This window comes from Pseudophryne corroboree, chromosome 1, assembly GCF_028390025.1.
Source record: "Pseudophryne corroboree isolate aPseCor3 chromosome 1, aPseCor3.hap2, whole genome shotgun sequence".
In the NCBI taxonomy this organism is placed as follows: domain Eukaryota; kingdom Metazoa; phylum Chordata; class Amphibia; order Anura; family Myobatrachidae; genus Pseudophryne; species Pseudophryne corroboree.
Genome location: NC_086444.1, coordinates 1231768001 through 1231785126, shown reverse-complemented (window position 1 = coordinate 1231785126; position 17126 = coordinate 1231768001). Strand labels below are relative to the sequence as shown.

The window sequence follows — 17126 nt, the reverse complement described above, 5'->3', positions numbered from 1 at the left end:
ACCCAGCGCATGAAACCACTGGCAACAAGCATGACACCCAGCGCATGAAACCCCTGGCAACTAGTGTGACACCCAGCGCATGAAACCCCTGGCAACTAGTGTGACACCCAGCACATGAAACCCCTGGCAACAAGCAGGACACCCAGCACATGAAACCCCTGGCAACAAGCATGACACCCAGCGCATGAAAGCCCTGGCAACTAGTGTGACACCCAGCACATGAAACCCCTGGCAACAAGCATGACACCCAGCCCATGATACCCCTGGCAACGAGCATGACACCCAGTGAATGAAACCCCTGGCAACTAGTGTGACACCCAGCACATGAAACCCCTAGCAATGAGCATGATACACAGCACATGAAACCCCTGGCAACAAGCATGTCACCCAGCGCATGAAAGCCCTTGCAACTAGTGTGACACCCAGCACATGAAACCTCTGGCAACAAGCATGACACCCAGCGCATGTAAGCCCTGGCAACTAGTGTGACACCCAGCTCATGAAACCCCTGGCAACAAGCATGACACCCAGCGCATGAAACCCCTGGCAACGAGCATGACACCCAGTGAATGAAACCCCTGGCAACTAGTGTAACACCCAGCACATGAAACCCCTAGCAATGAGCATGATACACAGCACATGAAACCGATGGCAACAAGTATGACACCCAGTGCATTTAACCCCTGGCAACAAGCATGACACCCAGCGCATTTAACCCCAGGCAATGAGCATGACACCCAGCGCATGAAACCCCTGGCAACAAGCATGACACCGAGCGCATGAAACCCCTGGCAATGAGCATGACACCCAGCGCATGAAACCTCTGGCAACTAGCATGACACCCAGCGCATGATACCCCTGGCAACGAGCATGACACCCAGTGAATGAAACCCCTGGTAACGAGCATGAAACCTAGCACATGAAACCCCTGGCAACGAGCATGACACCCAGCGCATGAAACCCCTGGCAATGAGCATGACACCCAGTACATGAAACCCCTGGCAACGAGCATGACACCCAGCCCATGAAATCCCTGGCAACTAGTGTGACACCCAGCACATGAAACCCCTGGCAACGAGCATGACACCCAGCGCATGAAACCCCTGGTAATGAGCATGACACCCAGCACATGAAACCCCTGGCAACGAGCATGACACCCAGCGCGTGAAACCCCTGCTAATGAGCATGACACCCAGCACATGAAACACCTAGCAATGAGCATGACACCCAGCACATGAAACCCCTGGCAACGAGCATGACACCCAGCAGCACATGAAACCCCTGGCAACGAGCATGACACCCAGCGCGTGAAACCCCTGGTAATGAGCATGACACCCAGCACATGAAACACCTAGCAATGAGCATGACACCCAGCACATGAAACCCATGGCAACAAGCATGACACCCATCGCATGAAACCCCTGGCAACGAGCAAGACACCCAGCGCATGAAACCCCAGGCAACAAGCATGACACCCAGCGCATGAAACCCCTGGCGACAAGCATGACACCCAGCGCATGATACCCCTGGCAACGAGCATGACACCCAGCACATGAAACCCCTGGCAACAAGCATGACAACCAGCCCATGAAACCCCTGGCAACTAGTGTGAAACCCAGCTCATGAAACCCCTGGCAACAAGCAGGACACCCAGCGCATGAAACACCTAGCAATGAGCATGACACCCAGCACATGAAACCCCTGGCAACAAGCATGACACCCAGCACATGAAACACCTAGCAATGAGCATGACACCCAGCACATGAAACCCCTGGCAACAAGCATGACACCCAACGCATGAAACCCCTGGCAACACGCATGATACCAAGAGTATGAAACCCCTGGCAACGAGCATGACACCCAGAGAATGAAACCCCTGGCAACTAGTGTGACACCCAGCACATGAAACCCCTGGCAACTAGTGTGACACCCAGCACATGATACCCCTAGAAATGAGCATGAGACTGAGCACATGAAACCCCTGGCAATGAGCATGACACCCAGCGCATGTAACCCCTGGCAACAAGCATGACACCCAGCGCATAAAACCCCTGTCAACAAGCATGACACCCAGTCCATGAAACCCCTGGCAACGAGCATGACACCAAGCCCATGAAACCCCTGGCAACTAGTGTGACACCCAGCGCGTGAAACCCTGGCAATGAGCATGACACCCAGCACATGAAACACCTAGCAATGAGCATGACACCCAGCACATGAAACCCATGGCAACAAGCATGACACCCATCGCATGAAACCCCTGGCAACGAGCATGACCCCCAGCGCATGAAACCCCTGGCGACAAGCAAGACACCCAGCGCATGAAACCCCTGGCGACAAGCATGACACCCAGCGCATGATACCCCTGTCAACGAGCATGACACCCAGCCCATGAATCCTCTGGCAACAAGCATGACAACCAGCGCATGATACCCCTGTCAATGAGCATATCAACCAGCCCATGAAACCCCTGGCAACTAGTGTGACACCCAGCTCATGAAACCCCTGGCAACAAGCAGGACACCCAGCGCATGAAACACCTAGCAATGAGCATGACACCCAGCACATGAAACCCCTGACAACAAGCATGACACCTAGCACATGAAAAACCTAGCAATGAGTATGACACCCAGCACATGAAACCTCTGGCAACACGCATGACACCAAGCGTATGAAATCCCTGGCAACGAGCATGACACCCAGTGAATGAAACCCCTGGCAACTAGTGTGACACCCAGCACATGAAACCCCTGGCAACTAGTGTGACACCCAGCACATGAAACCCCTGGCAATGAGCATGACACCCAGCGCGTGAAACCCCTGGCAATGAGCATGACACCCAGCGCATGAAACCTCTGGCAACAAGCATGACACCGAGCGCATGATATACCTGGCAACGAGCATGAGACTCAGCGCATGAAACCCCTGGCAACAAGCATGACACCCAGCGCATGAAACCCCTGGCAACGAGCATGACACCCAGCGCATGAAACCTCTGGCAACAAGCATGACACCCAGCGCATGAAACCTCTGGCAACTAGCATGACACCGAGCGCATGATACCCCTGGCAACGAGCATGACACCCAGTGAATGAAACCCCTGGCAACTAGTGTGACACCCAGCGCATGAAACCCCTGGCAACGAGCATGAAACCTAGCACATGAAACCGCTGGCAACAAGCATGACACCCAGCGCATGAAACCCCTGGCAATGAGCATGACACCCAGTACATGAAACCCCTGGCAACGAGCATGACACCCAGCGCATGAAACCCCTGGCAACGAACATGACACCCAGCGCATGAAACCCCTGTCAACGAGCATGACACCCAGTCCATGAAACCCCTGGCAATGAGCATGACACCCAGCCCATGAAATCCCTGGCAACTAGTGTGACACCCAGCACATGAAACCCCTGGCAACAAGCATGACACCTAGCGCATGATACCCCTGTCAACGAGCATGACACCCAGCACATGAAACCCCTGGCAACAAGCATGACACCCAGCGCATGATACCCCTGTCAACGAGCATGACAACCAGCCCATGAAACCCCTGGCAACTAGTGTGACACCCAGCTCATGAAACCCCTGGCAACAAGCAGGACACCCAGCACATGAAACACCTAGCCATGAGCATGACACCCAGCGCATGAAACCCCTGGCAACAAGCATGACACCCAGCACATGAAACACCTAGCAATGAGCATGACACCCAGCACATGAAACCCCTGGCAACAAGCAGGACACCCAGGCATGAAACACCTAGCCATGAGCATGACACCCAGCGCATGAAACCCCTGGCAACAAGCATGACACCCAGCACATGAAACACCTAGCAATGAGCATGACACCCAGCTCATGAAACCCCTGGCAACAAGCAGGACACCCAGCGCATGAAACACCTAGCAATGAGCATGACACCCAGCACATGAAACCCCTGGCAACAAGCATGACACCCAGCGCATGAAACCCCTGGCAACGAGCATGACACCCAGCGCATGAAACCTCTGGCAACACGCATGACACCAAGCGTATGAAACCCCTGGCAACGAGCATGACACCCAGTGAATGAAACCCCTGGCAACTAGTGTGACACCCAGCACATGAAACCCCTGGCAACTAGTGTGACACCCAGCACATAATACCCCTGGCAATGAGCATGAGACTCAGCACATGAAACCCCTGGCAACTAGTGTGACACCCAGCACATGATACCCCTGGCAATGAGCATGAGACTCAGCACATGAAACCCCTGGCAATGAGCATGACACCCAGCGCATGTAACCCCTGGCAACAAGCATGACACCCAGCGCATGATACCGCTATCAACAAGCATGACACCCAGCCCATGAAACCCGTGGCAACAAGCAGGACACCCAGTGAATGAAACCCTTGGCAACCAGCATGACACCCAGCCCATGAAACCCCTGGCAACAAGCAGGACACCCAGTGAATGAAACCCCTGGCAACCAGCATGACAGCCAGCCCATGAAAGCCCTGTCAACGAGCATGACACCCAGCACATGAAACACCTGGCAACGAGCATGATATCCAGCGCATGAAACCCCTGGCAACGAGCATGACACCCAGCACATGAAACCCCTGACACCCAGCGCATGAAATCCCTGGCAATGAGAATGACCCCCTTGCCACGAGCATGACACCCAGCGTATGAAACCACTGGCAACAAACAAGTAATTAGGAGCTTTACTGTAGACAATAATGTATCATGCGCATTGCAGTGTGGGGCATAGTATGGTGCAGGGGGGCATAATATGGTGGGTTCCGGTATGAATGGTCGACAATGTTAAAGGTCGACATTCATTATGTCGACCACTATTGGTCGACACTGACATGGTCGACGTGGACAAATGGTCGACACGAGAAAATGTTGACGTGAGTTTTTTAACTTTTTTTTGGTGTCTTTTTTGCGTAGAGTGACGTGGAACCACATTTAGTGCACCATGTCCCCTCGCATGACTCACTTCGCTCACATTGCTTCGGGCAAGGTGCCTCGCTGCGCCCGGCACAGGTTACCGTTCCCAATCGTAGTCCACGTGGATCGTAAAGTATGAAAAAGTTCCAAAAAATATATATTTTTTAAAAACTCATGTCGGCCTTTTCATGTGTCGACCGTTCACGTGTCGACCATTTGACCATGTTGGCCATGTCAATGTCAACCAATAGTGGTCGACCTAATCATTGTCGATGATCTGAACGGATACCAATATGGTGCAGGGGGGCATTACCGTGTGGGGCTTAATATGGTGGAATTTGGCCGAGGTCTGTTGTTGCAGGGTCAACAATTGGGGTGTGAGGATACTCTTTTCCTGGGAGGTCACGACCATTTTAGCGAGGACACGCCCCCTACGCCTGTGTTTTTTTTTTATGTCTGGAGGCGGGGGGGGGGGGGGGGGCATTTGTGAAAGTCTAAGGGGGACACACACACATTTTTTTAATGCTCGCACTGGGAGCCAAATTGTCTAGAAATGGCCCTGACCACAGTATGAAGACATTGCGGCCGGTGCTAACCTACCTTGGAGAATCGGAGTCTTTGCTTTTCACGTGACGCACCAACATATAACACAAGTCCTACACCCTTTTCTGCAATACAACTACAGTAGCTTGGGCCAAGGGTGAGAGATCTACTGGACACGCCTTAAACATATAATACATCTGGGGTTCTTGGGGTCTTTCTGGGTTAATTGGAAAATAGTCCCCATGACTAGGAAGGGACTGCTGGTGAAACCTGGAACCACCAGAGTATATACTGTGCAACATCCTAGGACTAACATAGGGGGTCATTCCGAGTTGATCGCTAGCTGCAGTTGTTCGCAGCGCAGCGATCAGTGAAGAAAACGGCTAATCTGCGCATGCGTATGCACCGCAATGCGCACGCGCAACGTACGGGTACAAAGTCCTTTGTGGTTTTGCATTGGTTCTAGCGAAGCTTTCAGTCGCACGGCACAACGCAGGAAGATTGACATGAAGTGGGCGCTTCTGGGTGTCAACTGACCGTTTTCAGGGAGTGCTTAGAAAAACATAGGAGTGTCGGGGAAAACGCAGGCGTGGCTGGGCGAACGCTGGGCGGGTGTGTGACGTCAAAAGCCGTCCCTCCGTCGTTAGAATCAACGCACACGAAGAGTAACTACAGAGCTGGTCTTGTTTTGCACAAAAAGTTTTTGCAGGCGCTCTGCTGCACAGGCGTTCGCACTTCTGCAAAGCGAAAATACACTCTCCGGTGGGCGGCGGCAATGCGTTTGCACGGCTGCTAAAAACTGCTAGCGAGCGATCAACTCGGAATGACCCCCATGGTCTTCTGACTGCCACCGTTCCCAATGCACAATAAATGTATGCAATTCAGCGCTGTAACGTTGTAATAATTTCATCATTGTGTAACGCTCACGGTCTCCTCCCTGCATTAGATCATCACAGTGACCCGGCTTCCGGTGTCCGTGTTTCCTAGACCACAGATGTTTTCAGTAACCACACGGATTCACATTGGTTTTTTTTTTTTGGGGGGGGATAAGGTTGGGAATCTCCCTGTCCAATCTCCAGGCCTCCAGATATCACTTGAAGCCACGCGGAACCCTCTGACACATGATGTGACCCCCCACCCCAGCATCCGGTCCCTCTCATCACATAAGGCCGAGCAGAGGAGGACGCGTCTGACACATGAGGCTTACTCCCTGAATGGAGCCGTACAGGCCATTACCGGGGCATTGTGCTGAGATCAGGCAGCCATTGTGGCCACAAGACCAGGGCGGCTTTTGTTGTGCAGAATATCTCTTATCTCCAGCGACTGATTGGCAGTCTCACGCAGCAGCTGTCTCTCATCAATAGAGAGGTCTCACATTCACATAACAACTCTAGATGTGTAGAAGATGCTATAGATAGCAGCCCGGGTGGGAGAGGGGGGCAGACAGCAAGAGGGAAGACGTGGGGCAGTGCGTAGACGGAGCGCAGATTGCACAATGCCCAGATAGCAGGCACACAGTCACCTTATCACAGTCTGACCACACAGGATGCCTGAGCTGAGGGCTGTGTTATATAGCCATACATATACTGTGCTGATACCACTGTTATACACCTACAGAACAGCACTGGACCTCAGGGATGCACAGAACACTATTACTATACTGTACATGTCCTATACAGATACACAACTGCGTCTTATACACATGCAGCACTGTGCTGCAACACAAGACACACAATGTCCCGTACAGGCAGGACACCTCTACATATTATGTAATTTATACTGCGCACACATATTCCCCAGCGCTTTACAGAGAATACACAGGAGAACATACAAACTCCACACATACAGGGTCTTGGTGGGAATCAAACCCAACATCTCAGTGCTGTGAGGCAATAATGCTAACCACTACACCAACCATAGTGAAGTCAAACAGCTACTAATGTGTGTGGTATGTGTATTATGATGTGTTATAAAGTCCACTCCACCTGCGGCTAGTACATCAGTCTAGCACGGCACACATTACCTGTCTATGATGACCGGGTCTGAGGGGGTCTCGTTGCGATTCCCGCAGCTCTTCTTGTCACAGCAGCGACTGGAATTGAAAAGCAGAAAAGATAATGAGTTTACCCCAGGAAAGCGAAAGAGAAGATACAATTTCACACATTGTCAGAGTAACCCGTCCATACGTAGTCATAGGGGTATATGCAATTGCGGTCGAATTCCCGAAAATGTCGAAAAACGGGACATTTTCGCCCAAAAAAAAATTTCGACAATGCAATTCAGTACTTTTCGTCAAAAAAAATTACTTTTCAAATTCGACTTTTTGAAATTCGACATTTGACAAATTTGACATTTCAGCAGTGGTACAAATGCGACTTTTCGACAAAAGTATATTCAATTGAAGAATGTAAATTCGACATTAGTGCTTTTCGTCAGTAAATTCGTCATTTTCAATCCGCCACACTTTGCTGGCGGAATCTAATAAAAAAAAATTAAAAACATGTTTTTTTTTGTGTTTTTTTTTATTGCTAATAGCATATCTATTTATATTAGAAGGGATTAGGTACTTGGTTTGTCTATTTAGGAGGCACAAGTATTATTTATATATTTTTTTAAATATTTTTATTTTTATGGAATGGGTTAAAAATCAGAAAAAAAAATGCGTGGGGTCCCCCCTCCTAAGCATAACCAGCCTCGGGCTCTTTGAGTCGGTCCTGGTTGCCAAAATACGGGAGGAAAAATGACAGGGGATCCCCTGTATTTTAACAACCAGCACCGGGCTCTGCGCCTGGTCCTGGTGCAAAAAATACGGGGGACAAAAGACGTAGGGGTCCCCGTATTTTTTGTACCAGCACCGGGCTCCACTAGCTGGACAGATAATGCCACAGCCGGGGGACACTTTTATACCGCTCCCTGCAGCCGTGGCATTAAATACCCAACTAGTCCCCCCTGGCTGGGGTACCCTGGAGGAGTGGGGACCCCTTCAATCAAGGGGTCCCCCCCCAGCCACCCAAGGGCCAGGGGTGAAGCCCGAGGCTGCCCCCCCCATCCATGGGCTGTGGATTGAGTAAAAAATGTGAATATTGTTTTTTGCAGAAGAACTACAAGTCCCAGCAAGCATCCCCCGCAAGCTGGTACTTGGAGAACCACAAGTACCAGCATGCGGGGGGGAAATGGCCCACTGGTACCTGTAGTTCTTCTGCAAAAAAAATACCCAAATAAAAACAGGACAGACACCTTGAAAGTAAAACTTTATTACATACATGCCGACACATACATACTTACCTATGTTGACACGCCGACTGTGTCCACGTCTCCAATGGCGACGTCCGGGTTACCTGCAAATAAAATTTATACTCACCTGATCCAGTGTCCGGTTATTGTAATCCACGTACTTGGGAAAAAAAACAAAAAACGAATACACGAACAGCCGGACTGAAAGGGGTCCCATGTTTACACATGGGACCCCTTTCCCCGAATGCAGAGACCCCCTGTGACTACTGTCACAGAGGGTCCCTTCAGCCAATCAGGAAGCGCCACGTCGTGGCACTCTCCTGATTGGCTTTGCGCTTCTGAGCTGTCAGACAGCGCATCGCATAGCTCCCTCCATTACTTTCAATGGTGGGAACTTTGCGGTCAGCGGTGGGGTTATCTGAGCTCCACACGGCCATACAATAGGCCCTCATTCCGAGTTGTTCGCTCGTTATTTTTTTTTCGCTACGGAGCGATTAGTCGTAAACTGCGCATGCGCAATGTTCGCAGTGCGCCTGCGCCAAGTAAATTAGCACAAAAGTTTGGTATTTTACTCACGGCGTAACAACGTTTTTTCATCGTTCTGCTGATCATAGTGTGATTGACAGGAAGTGGGTGTTTCTGGGCGGAAACTGGCCGTTTTATGGGAGTGTGCGGAAAAACGCAGGCGTTTCAGGGAAAAACGCGGGAGTGGCTGGAGAAACGGGGCAGTAGCTGGGCGAACGCTGGGTGTGTTTGTGACGTCAAACCCGGAACGAAAAGGACTGAACTGATCGCAGTGGCAGAGTAAGTCTCGAGCTACTCAGAAACTGCTAAGAAATTTCTATTCGCAATTCTGCTAATCTTTCGTTCGCAATTCTGCTAAGCTAAGATACACTCCCAGTAGGCGGCGGCTTAGCGTGTGCAAAGCTGCTAAAAGTAGCTAGCGAGCGAACAACTCGGAATGAGGGCCATCGTGCACCAAAATACCATCGATGTTTAACTATTAAATGGTTAACCGGCGATGGCTACGTGACCGTTGCAAGAATTCAATGGTCCCCTTCCAATGGCCATCACCAAATGATTTATCCAAGCCATCCAAGGATCCACCCAGAACACTTTTGTGAAGCCCCACCCACTTCATTATAAGCTCCACCCATTTCAATTTCCTTGCATGGGGACTGTCCAGCTGTAATCAGGACAGTTGGGTGTGACTGGTGCATTATCACCACCATACAATACTGCTTGGCTTGCTGTAACCTCATGTAACACAGCAGAAGCACTGATGGATGTGTACAAATGTTCCCTCCTGTGATGTTACATTGTTATAATGCATCCATGCTTTTATCCAACTTTCCTTCTTTCCATCTTTACGTCTGAACATTGTAAATGAGTGATCTCATGCTGTAATCCTCTGAGGTTTGCAGATAAAGGTTCTCATTACTCATTCGCTCCTCATTACTCCGGATCCCCTATATACGTTACAGTAACGCGTTCCCCTGACGCTCTGCCTTTGGGACAAACAAGTGGAGATGATAGCGACAGTTACCAGGCAGGAGGTCTCGTCAGGCCACCAGAGATGTCACTTCAAGGAGCAGACGTACGAAAAAAAGGAATAAACTTCAGGTGTTCTAGGGCACTGTGCACCCAGCCGTCTCCTCCTTCTGCAGCCAGTGCTAAGTGCTGTGCACCCAGCCGTCTCCTCCTTCTGCAGCCAGTGCTAAGTGCTGTGCACCCAGCAGTCTCCTCCTTCTGCAGCCAGTGCTAAGTGCTGTGCACCCAGCCGTCTCCTCCTTCTGCAGTCAGTGCTAAGTGCTGTGCATCCAGCCGTCTCCTCCTTCTGCAGCCAGTGCTAAGTGCTGTGCACCCAGCCGTCTCCTCCTTCTGCAGCCAGTGCTAAGTGCTGTGCACCCAGCCGTCTCCTCCTTCTGCAGCCAGTGCTAAGTGCTGTGCATCCTACCGTCTCCTCCTTCTGCCGCCAGTGCTAAGTGCTGTGCATCCAGCCGTCTCCTCCTGCTGCAGCCATTGCTAAGTGTTGTGCATCCAGCCGTCTTCTCCTTCTGCAGTCAGTGCTAAGTGCTGTGCATCCAGCCGTCTCCTCCTTCTGCCGCCAGTGCTAAGTGCTGTGCATCCAGCCGTCTCCTCCTTCTGCAGCCAGTGCTAAGTGCTGTGCATCCAGCCGTCTCCTCCTTCTGCAGCCAGTGCTAAGTGCTGTGCATCCAGCCGTCTCCTCCTGCTACAGCCAGTGCTAAGTGTTGTGCATCCAGCCGTCTCCTCCTGCTGCAGCTAGTGCTAAGTGCTGTGCATCCAGCAGTCACCTCCTTCTGCAGTCAGTGCTAAGTGTTGTGCATCCAGCCGTCTCCTCCTGCTGCAGCCAGTGCTAAGTGCTGTGCATCCAGCCGTCACCTCCTTCTGCAGTCAGTGCTAAGTGCTGTGCACCCAGCCGTCTCCTCCTGCTGCAGCCACTGCTAAGTGCTGTGCATCCAGCCGTCTCCTCCTGCTGCAGCCAGTGCTAAGTGCTGTGCATCCAGCCGTCACCTCCTTCTGCAGTCAGTGCTAAGTGCTGTGCACCCAGCCGTCTCCTCCTGCTGCAGCCACTGCTAAGTGCTGTGCATCCAGCCGTCTCCTCCTGCTGCAGCGAGTGCTAAGTGCTGTGCAACCAGCCGTCTCCTACTGCTGCAGCCAGTGCTAAGTGTTGTGCATCCAGCCGTCTCCTCCTGCTGCAGCCACTGCTAAGTGCTGTGCAGTGTTTGCTGTATAGGTGCCCATACACTAGTGCGATTTTGCCAGATTTCATCCGATTCCGACATTTTGGGCCGATAAATGGGATGAAAACTGGCAAATCGCCTATGTTTTACCTCCGATACGATCCTATATCGGAAGTACTACACTATAGATATATCGTACCAGCAGCCCTGGCTGGGGTCACATACGATACATCGTATGCAAAAGGACTGCACACTACTGTATGTATCATATGCAAACCTGCAGCTGAGAATCAGCCGGGCGGTTCAAGGGTGATCGTATGCGACCTCTCACCCCTGAGAATATCATTCCTCCCCCCATCCTACGTGTGTCACTGTATCATCCCTCCCCCATCCTACGTGTGTCACTGTATCATCCCTCCCCCATCGCACGTGTGTCACTGTATCATCCCTCCCCATCCTACGTGTGTCACTGTGTCATCCCTCCCCCATCCTACGTGTGTCACTGTATCATCCTTCCCCCCATCCTACGTGTGTCACTGTATCATCTCTCCCCATCCTACGTGTGTCACTGTATCACCCGTCCCCCATCCTACGTGTGTCACTGTATCATCCCTCCCCCCATCCTACGTGTGTCACTGTATTATCCCTCCCCCATCCTACGTGTGTCACTGTATCATCCTTCCCCCCATCCTACGTGTGTCACTGTATCATCCCTCCCCCATCCTACGTGTGTCACTGTATCATCCCTCCCCCATCCTACGTGTGTCACTGTATCATCCCTCCCCCATCCTACGTGTGTCACTGTATCATCCCTCCCCCATCCTACGTGTGTCACTGTATCATCCCTCCCCCATCCTACGTGTGTCACTGTATCATCCCTCCCCCCATCCTACGTGTGTCACTGTATCATCCCTCCCCCATCCTACGTGTGTCACTGTATCATCCCTCCCCCATCCTACGTGTGTCACTGTATTATCCCTCCCCATCCTACGTGTGTCACTGTATCATCTCTCCCCCCATCCTACGTATCATCCCTCCCCCATCCTACGTGTGTCACTGTATCATCCCTCCCCATCCTACGTGTGTCACCGTATCATCCCTCCCCCCATCCTACGTGTGTCACTGTATCATCCCTCCCCCATCCTACGTGTGTCACTGTATCATCCCTCCCCCATCCTACGTGTGTCACTGTATTATCCCTCCCCATCCTACGTGTGTCACTGTATCATCTCTCCCCCCATCCTACGTGTGACTGTATCATCCCTCCCCCCATCCTACATGTGTCACTGTATCATCCCTCCCCCATCCTACGTGTGTCACTGTATTATCCCTCCCCATCCTACGTGTGTCACTGTATCATCCCTCCCCCATCCTACGTGTGTCACTGTATCATCCCTCCCCATCCTACGTGTGTCACCGTATCATCCCTCCCCCCATCCTACGTGTGTCACTGTATCATCCCTCCCCCATCCTACGTGTGTCACTGTATCATCCCTCCCCCATCCTACGTGTGTCACTGTATTATCCCTCCCCATCCTACGTGTGTCACTGTATCATCTCTCCCCCCATCCTACGTGTGACTGTATCATCCCTCCCCCCATCCTACGTGTGTCACTGTATCATCCCTCCCCCATCCTACGTGTGTCACTGTATTATCCCTCCCCATCCTACGTGTGTCACTGTATCATCTCTCCCCCCATCCTACGTGTGACTGTATCATCCCTCCCCCCATCCTACGTGTGTCACTGTATCATCCCTCCCCCATCCTACGTGTGACTGTATCATCCCTCCCCCCATCCTACGTGTGTCACTGTATCATCCCTCCCCCATCCTACGTGTGTCACTGTATCATCCCTCCCCCCATCCTACGTGTGTCACTGTATAATCCCTCCCCCATCCTACGTGTGTCACTGTATCATCTCTCCCCCCATCCTACGTGTGTCACTGTATCATCCCTCCCCCATCCTACGTGTGTCACTGTATCATCCCTCCCCCATCCTACGTGTGTCACTGTATCATCCCTCCCCCCATCCTACGTGTGTCACTGTATCATCCCTCCCCCATCCTACGTGTGTCACTGTATCATCCCTCCCCCATCCTACGTGTGTCACTGTATCATCTCTCCCCCCATCCTACGTGTGTCACTGTATCATCCCTCCCCCCATCCTACGTGTGTCACTGTATCATCCCTCCCCCATCCTACGTGTGTCACTGTATCATCCCTCCCCCATCCTACGTGTGTCACTGTATCATCTCTCCCCCCATCCTACGTGTGTCACTGTATCATCCCTCCCCCATCCTACGTGTGTCACTGTAACATCCCTCCCCCATCCTACGTGTGTCACTGTATTATCCCTTCCCCCATCCTACATGTGTCACTGTATCATCCCTCCCCCCATCCTACGTGTGTCACTGTATCATCCCTCCCCCATCCTACGTGTGTCACTGTATCATCCCTCCCCCCATCCTACGTGTGTCACTGTATAATCCCTCCCCCATCCTACGTGTGTCACTGTATCATCTCTCCCCCCATCCTACGTGTGTCACTGTATCATCCCTCCCCCATCCTACGTGTGTCACTGTATCATCCCTCCCCCATCCTACGTGTGTCACTGTATCATCCCTCCCCCCATCCTACGTGTGTCACTGTATCATCCCTCCCCCATCCTACGTGTGTCACTGTATCATCCCTCCCCCATCCTACGTGTGTCACTGTATCATCTCTCCCCCCATCCTACGTGTGTCACTGTATCATCTCTCCCCCCATCCTACGTGTGTCACTGTATCATCCCTCCCCCATCCTACGTGTGTCACTGTATCATCCCTCCCCCCATCCTACGTGTGTCACTGTATCATCCCTCCCCCATCCTACGTGTGTCACTGTATCATCCCTCCCCCATCCTACGTGTGTCACTGTATCATCTCTCCCCCCATCCTACGTGTGTCACTGTATCATCCCTCCCCCATCCTACGTGTGTCACTGTAACATCCCTCCCCCATCCTACGTGTGTCACTGTATTATCCCTTCCCCCATCCTACATGTGTCACTGTATCATCCCTCCCCCCATCCTACGTGTGTCACTGTATCATCCCTCCCCCATCCTACGTGTGTCACTGTATCATCTCTCCCCCCATCCTACGTGTGTCACTGTATCATCCCTCCCCCATCCTACGTGTGTCACTGTATCATCCCTCCCCCATCCTACGTGTGTCACTGTATCATCCCTCCCCCATCCTACGTGTGTCACTGTATCATCCCTCCCCCATCCTACGTGCGTCACTGTATCATCTCTCCCCCCATCCTACGTGCGTCACTGTATCATCCCTCCCCCATCCTACGTGTGTCACTGTATCATCCCTCCCCCCATCCTACGTGTGTCACTGTATCATCCCTCCCCCATCCTACGTGTGTCACTGTATCATCCCTCCCCCATCCTACGTGTGTCACTGTATCATCCCTCCCCCATCCTACGTGTGTCACTGTATCATCCCTCCCCTAATCCTACATGTGTCACTGTATCATCCCTCCCCCCATCCTACGTGTGTCACTGTATCATCCCTCCCCCCATCCTACGTGTGTCACTGTATCATCCCTCCCCCATCCTACGTGTGTCACTGTATCATCCCTCCCCCATCCTACGTGTGTCACTGTATTATCCCTCCCCCCATCCTACGTGTGTCACTGTATTATCCCTCCCCCATCCTACGTGTGTCACTGTATCATCCCTCCCCCCATCCTACGTGTGTCACTGTATCATCCCTCCCCCATCCTACGTGTGTCACTGTATCATCCCTCCCCCATCCTACGTGTGTCACTGTATTATCCCTCCCCCCATCCTACGTGTGTCACTGTATTATCCCTCCCCCATCCTACCTGTGTCACTGTATCATCTCTCCCCCCATCCTACGTGTGTCACTGTATCATCCCTCCCCCCATCCTACGTGTGTCACTGTATCATCCCTCCCCCCATCCTACGTGTGTCACTGTATCATCCCTCCCCCCATCCTACGTGTGTCACTGTATCATCCCTCCCCCCATCCTACGTGTGTCACTGTATCATCTCTCCCCCATCCTACGTGTGTCACTGTATCATCCCTCCCCATCCTACGTGTGTCACTGTATTATCCCTCCCCCCATCCTACGTGTGTCACTGTATCATCCCTCCCCCCATCCTACGTGTGTCACTGTATCATCCCTCCCCCCATCCTACGTGTGTCACTGTATCATCCCTCCCCCCATCCTACGTGTGTTACTGTATCATCCCTCCCCCCATCCTACGTGTGTCACTGTATCATCCCTCCCCCATCCTACGTGTGTCACTGTATCATCCCTCCCCCCATCCTACGTGTGTCACTGTATCATCCCTCCCCCATCCTACGTGTGTCACTGTATCATCCCTCCCCCCATCCTACGTGTGTCACTGTATCATCTCTCCCCCCATCCTACGTGTGTCACTGTATCATCCCTCCCCCCATCCTACGTGTGTCACTGTATCATCTCTCCCCCATCCTACGTGTGTCACTGTATCATCCCTCCCCATCCTACGTGTGTCACTGTATTATCCCTCCCCCCATCCTACGTGTGTCACTGTATCATCTCTCCCCCATCCTACGTGTGTCACTGTATCATCCCTCCCCATCCTACGTGTGTCACTGTATCATCCCTCCCCCCATCCTACGTGTGTCACTGTATCATCCCTCCCCCATCCTACGTGTGTCACTGTATCATCCCTCCCCCCATCCTACGTGTGTCACTGTATCATCCCTCCCCCATCCTACGTGTGTCACTGTATCATCCCTCCCCATCCTACGTGTGTCACTGTATTATCCCTCCCCCATCCTACGTGTGTCACTGTATCATCCCTCCCCCATCCTACGTGTGTCACTGTATCATCCCTCCCCCATCCTACGTGTGTCACTGTATCATCCCTCCCCCCATCCTACGTGTGTCACTGTATCATCCCTCCCCCATCCTACGTGTGTCACTGTATCATCCCTCCCCCCATCCTACGTGTGTCACTGTATCATCCCTCCCCCCATCCTACGTGTGTCACTGTATCATCCCTCCCCCATCCTACGTGTGTCACTGTATCATCCCTCCCCCATCCTACGTGTGTCACTGTATCATCTCTCCCCCCATCCTACGTGTGTCACTGTATCATCCCTCCCCCATCCTACGTGTGTCACTGTAACATCCCTCCCCCATCCTACGTGTGTCACTGTATTATCCCTTCCCCCATCCTACATGTGTCACTGTATCATCCCTCCCCCCATCCTACGTGTGTCACTGTATCATCCCTCCCCCATCCTACGTGTGTCACTGTATCATCTCTCCCCCCATCCTACGTGTGTCACTGTATCATCCCTCCCCCATCCTACGTGTGTCACTGTATCATCCCTCCCCCATCCTACGTGTGTCACTGTATCATCCCTCCCCCATCCTACGTGTGTCACTGTATCATCCCTCCCCCATCCTACGTGCGTCACTGTATCATCTCTCCCCCCATCCTACGTGTGTCACTGTATCATCCCTCCCCCATCCTACGTGTGTCACTGTATCATCCCTCCCCCCATCCTACGTGTGTCACTGTATCATCCCTCCCCCATCCTACGTGTGTCACTGTATCATCCCTCCCCCATCCTACGTGTGTCACTGTATCATCCCTCCCCCATCCTACGTGTGTCACTGTATCATCCCTCCCCTAA

At 52.3% G+C, this 17126-nt stretch overlaps 1 protein-coding gene across 4 annotated transcripts in view; it reads right to left on the bottom strand.

Moving 5' to 3' along the window:
- LOC134931701 (transcription factor COE3-like) overlaps positions 1 to 17126 on the bottom strand; it is a 265596-nt gene that overhangs the window by 129195 nt on the left and 119275 nt on the right. For all 4 annotated transcript variants that reach the window (XM_063925436.1, XM_063925438.1, XM_063925437.1 and 1 more), the window contains exon 6: positions 7505 to 7573. In XM_063925436.1, the coding sequence (XP_063781506.1) occupies positions 7505 to 7573 (69 nt within the window). The remainder of the gene's footprint in view (positions 1 to 7504; positions 7574 to 17126) is intronic.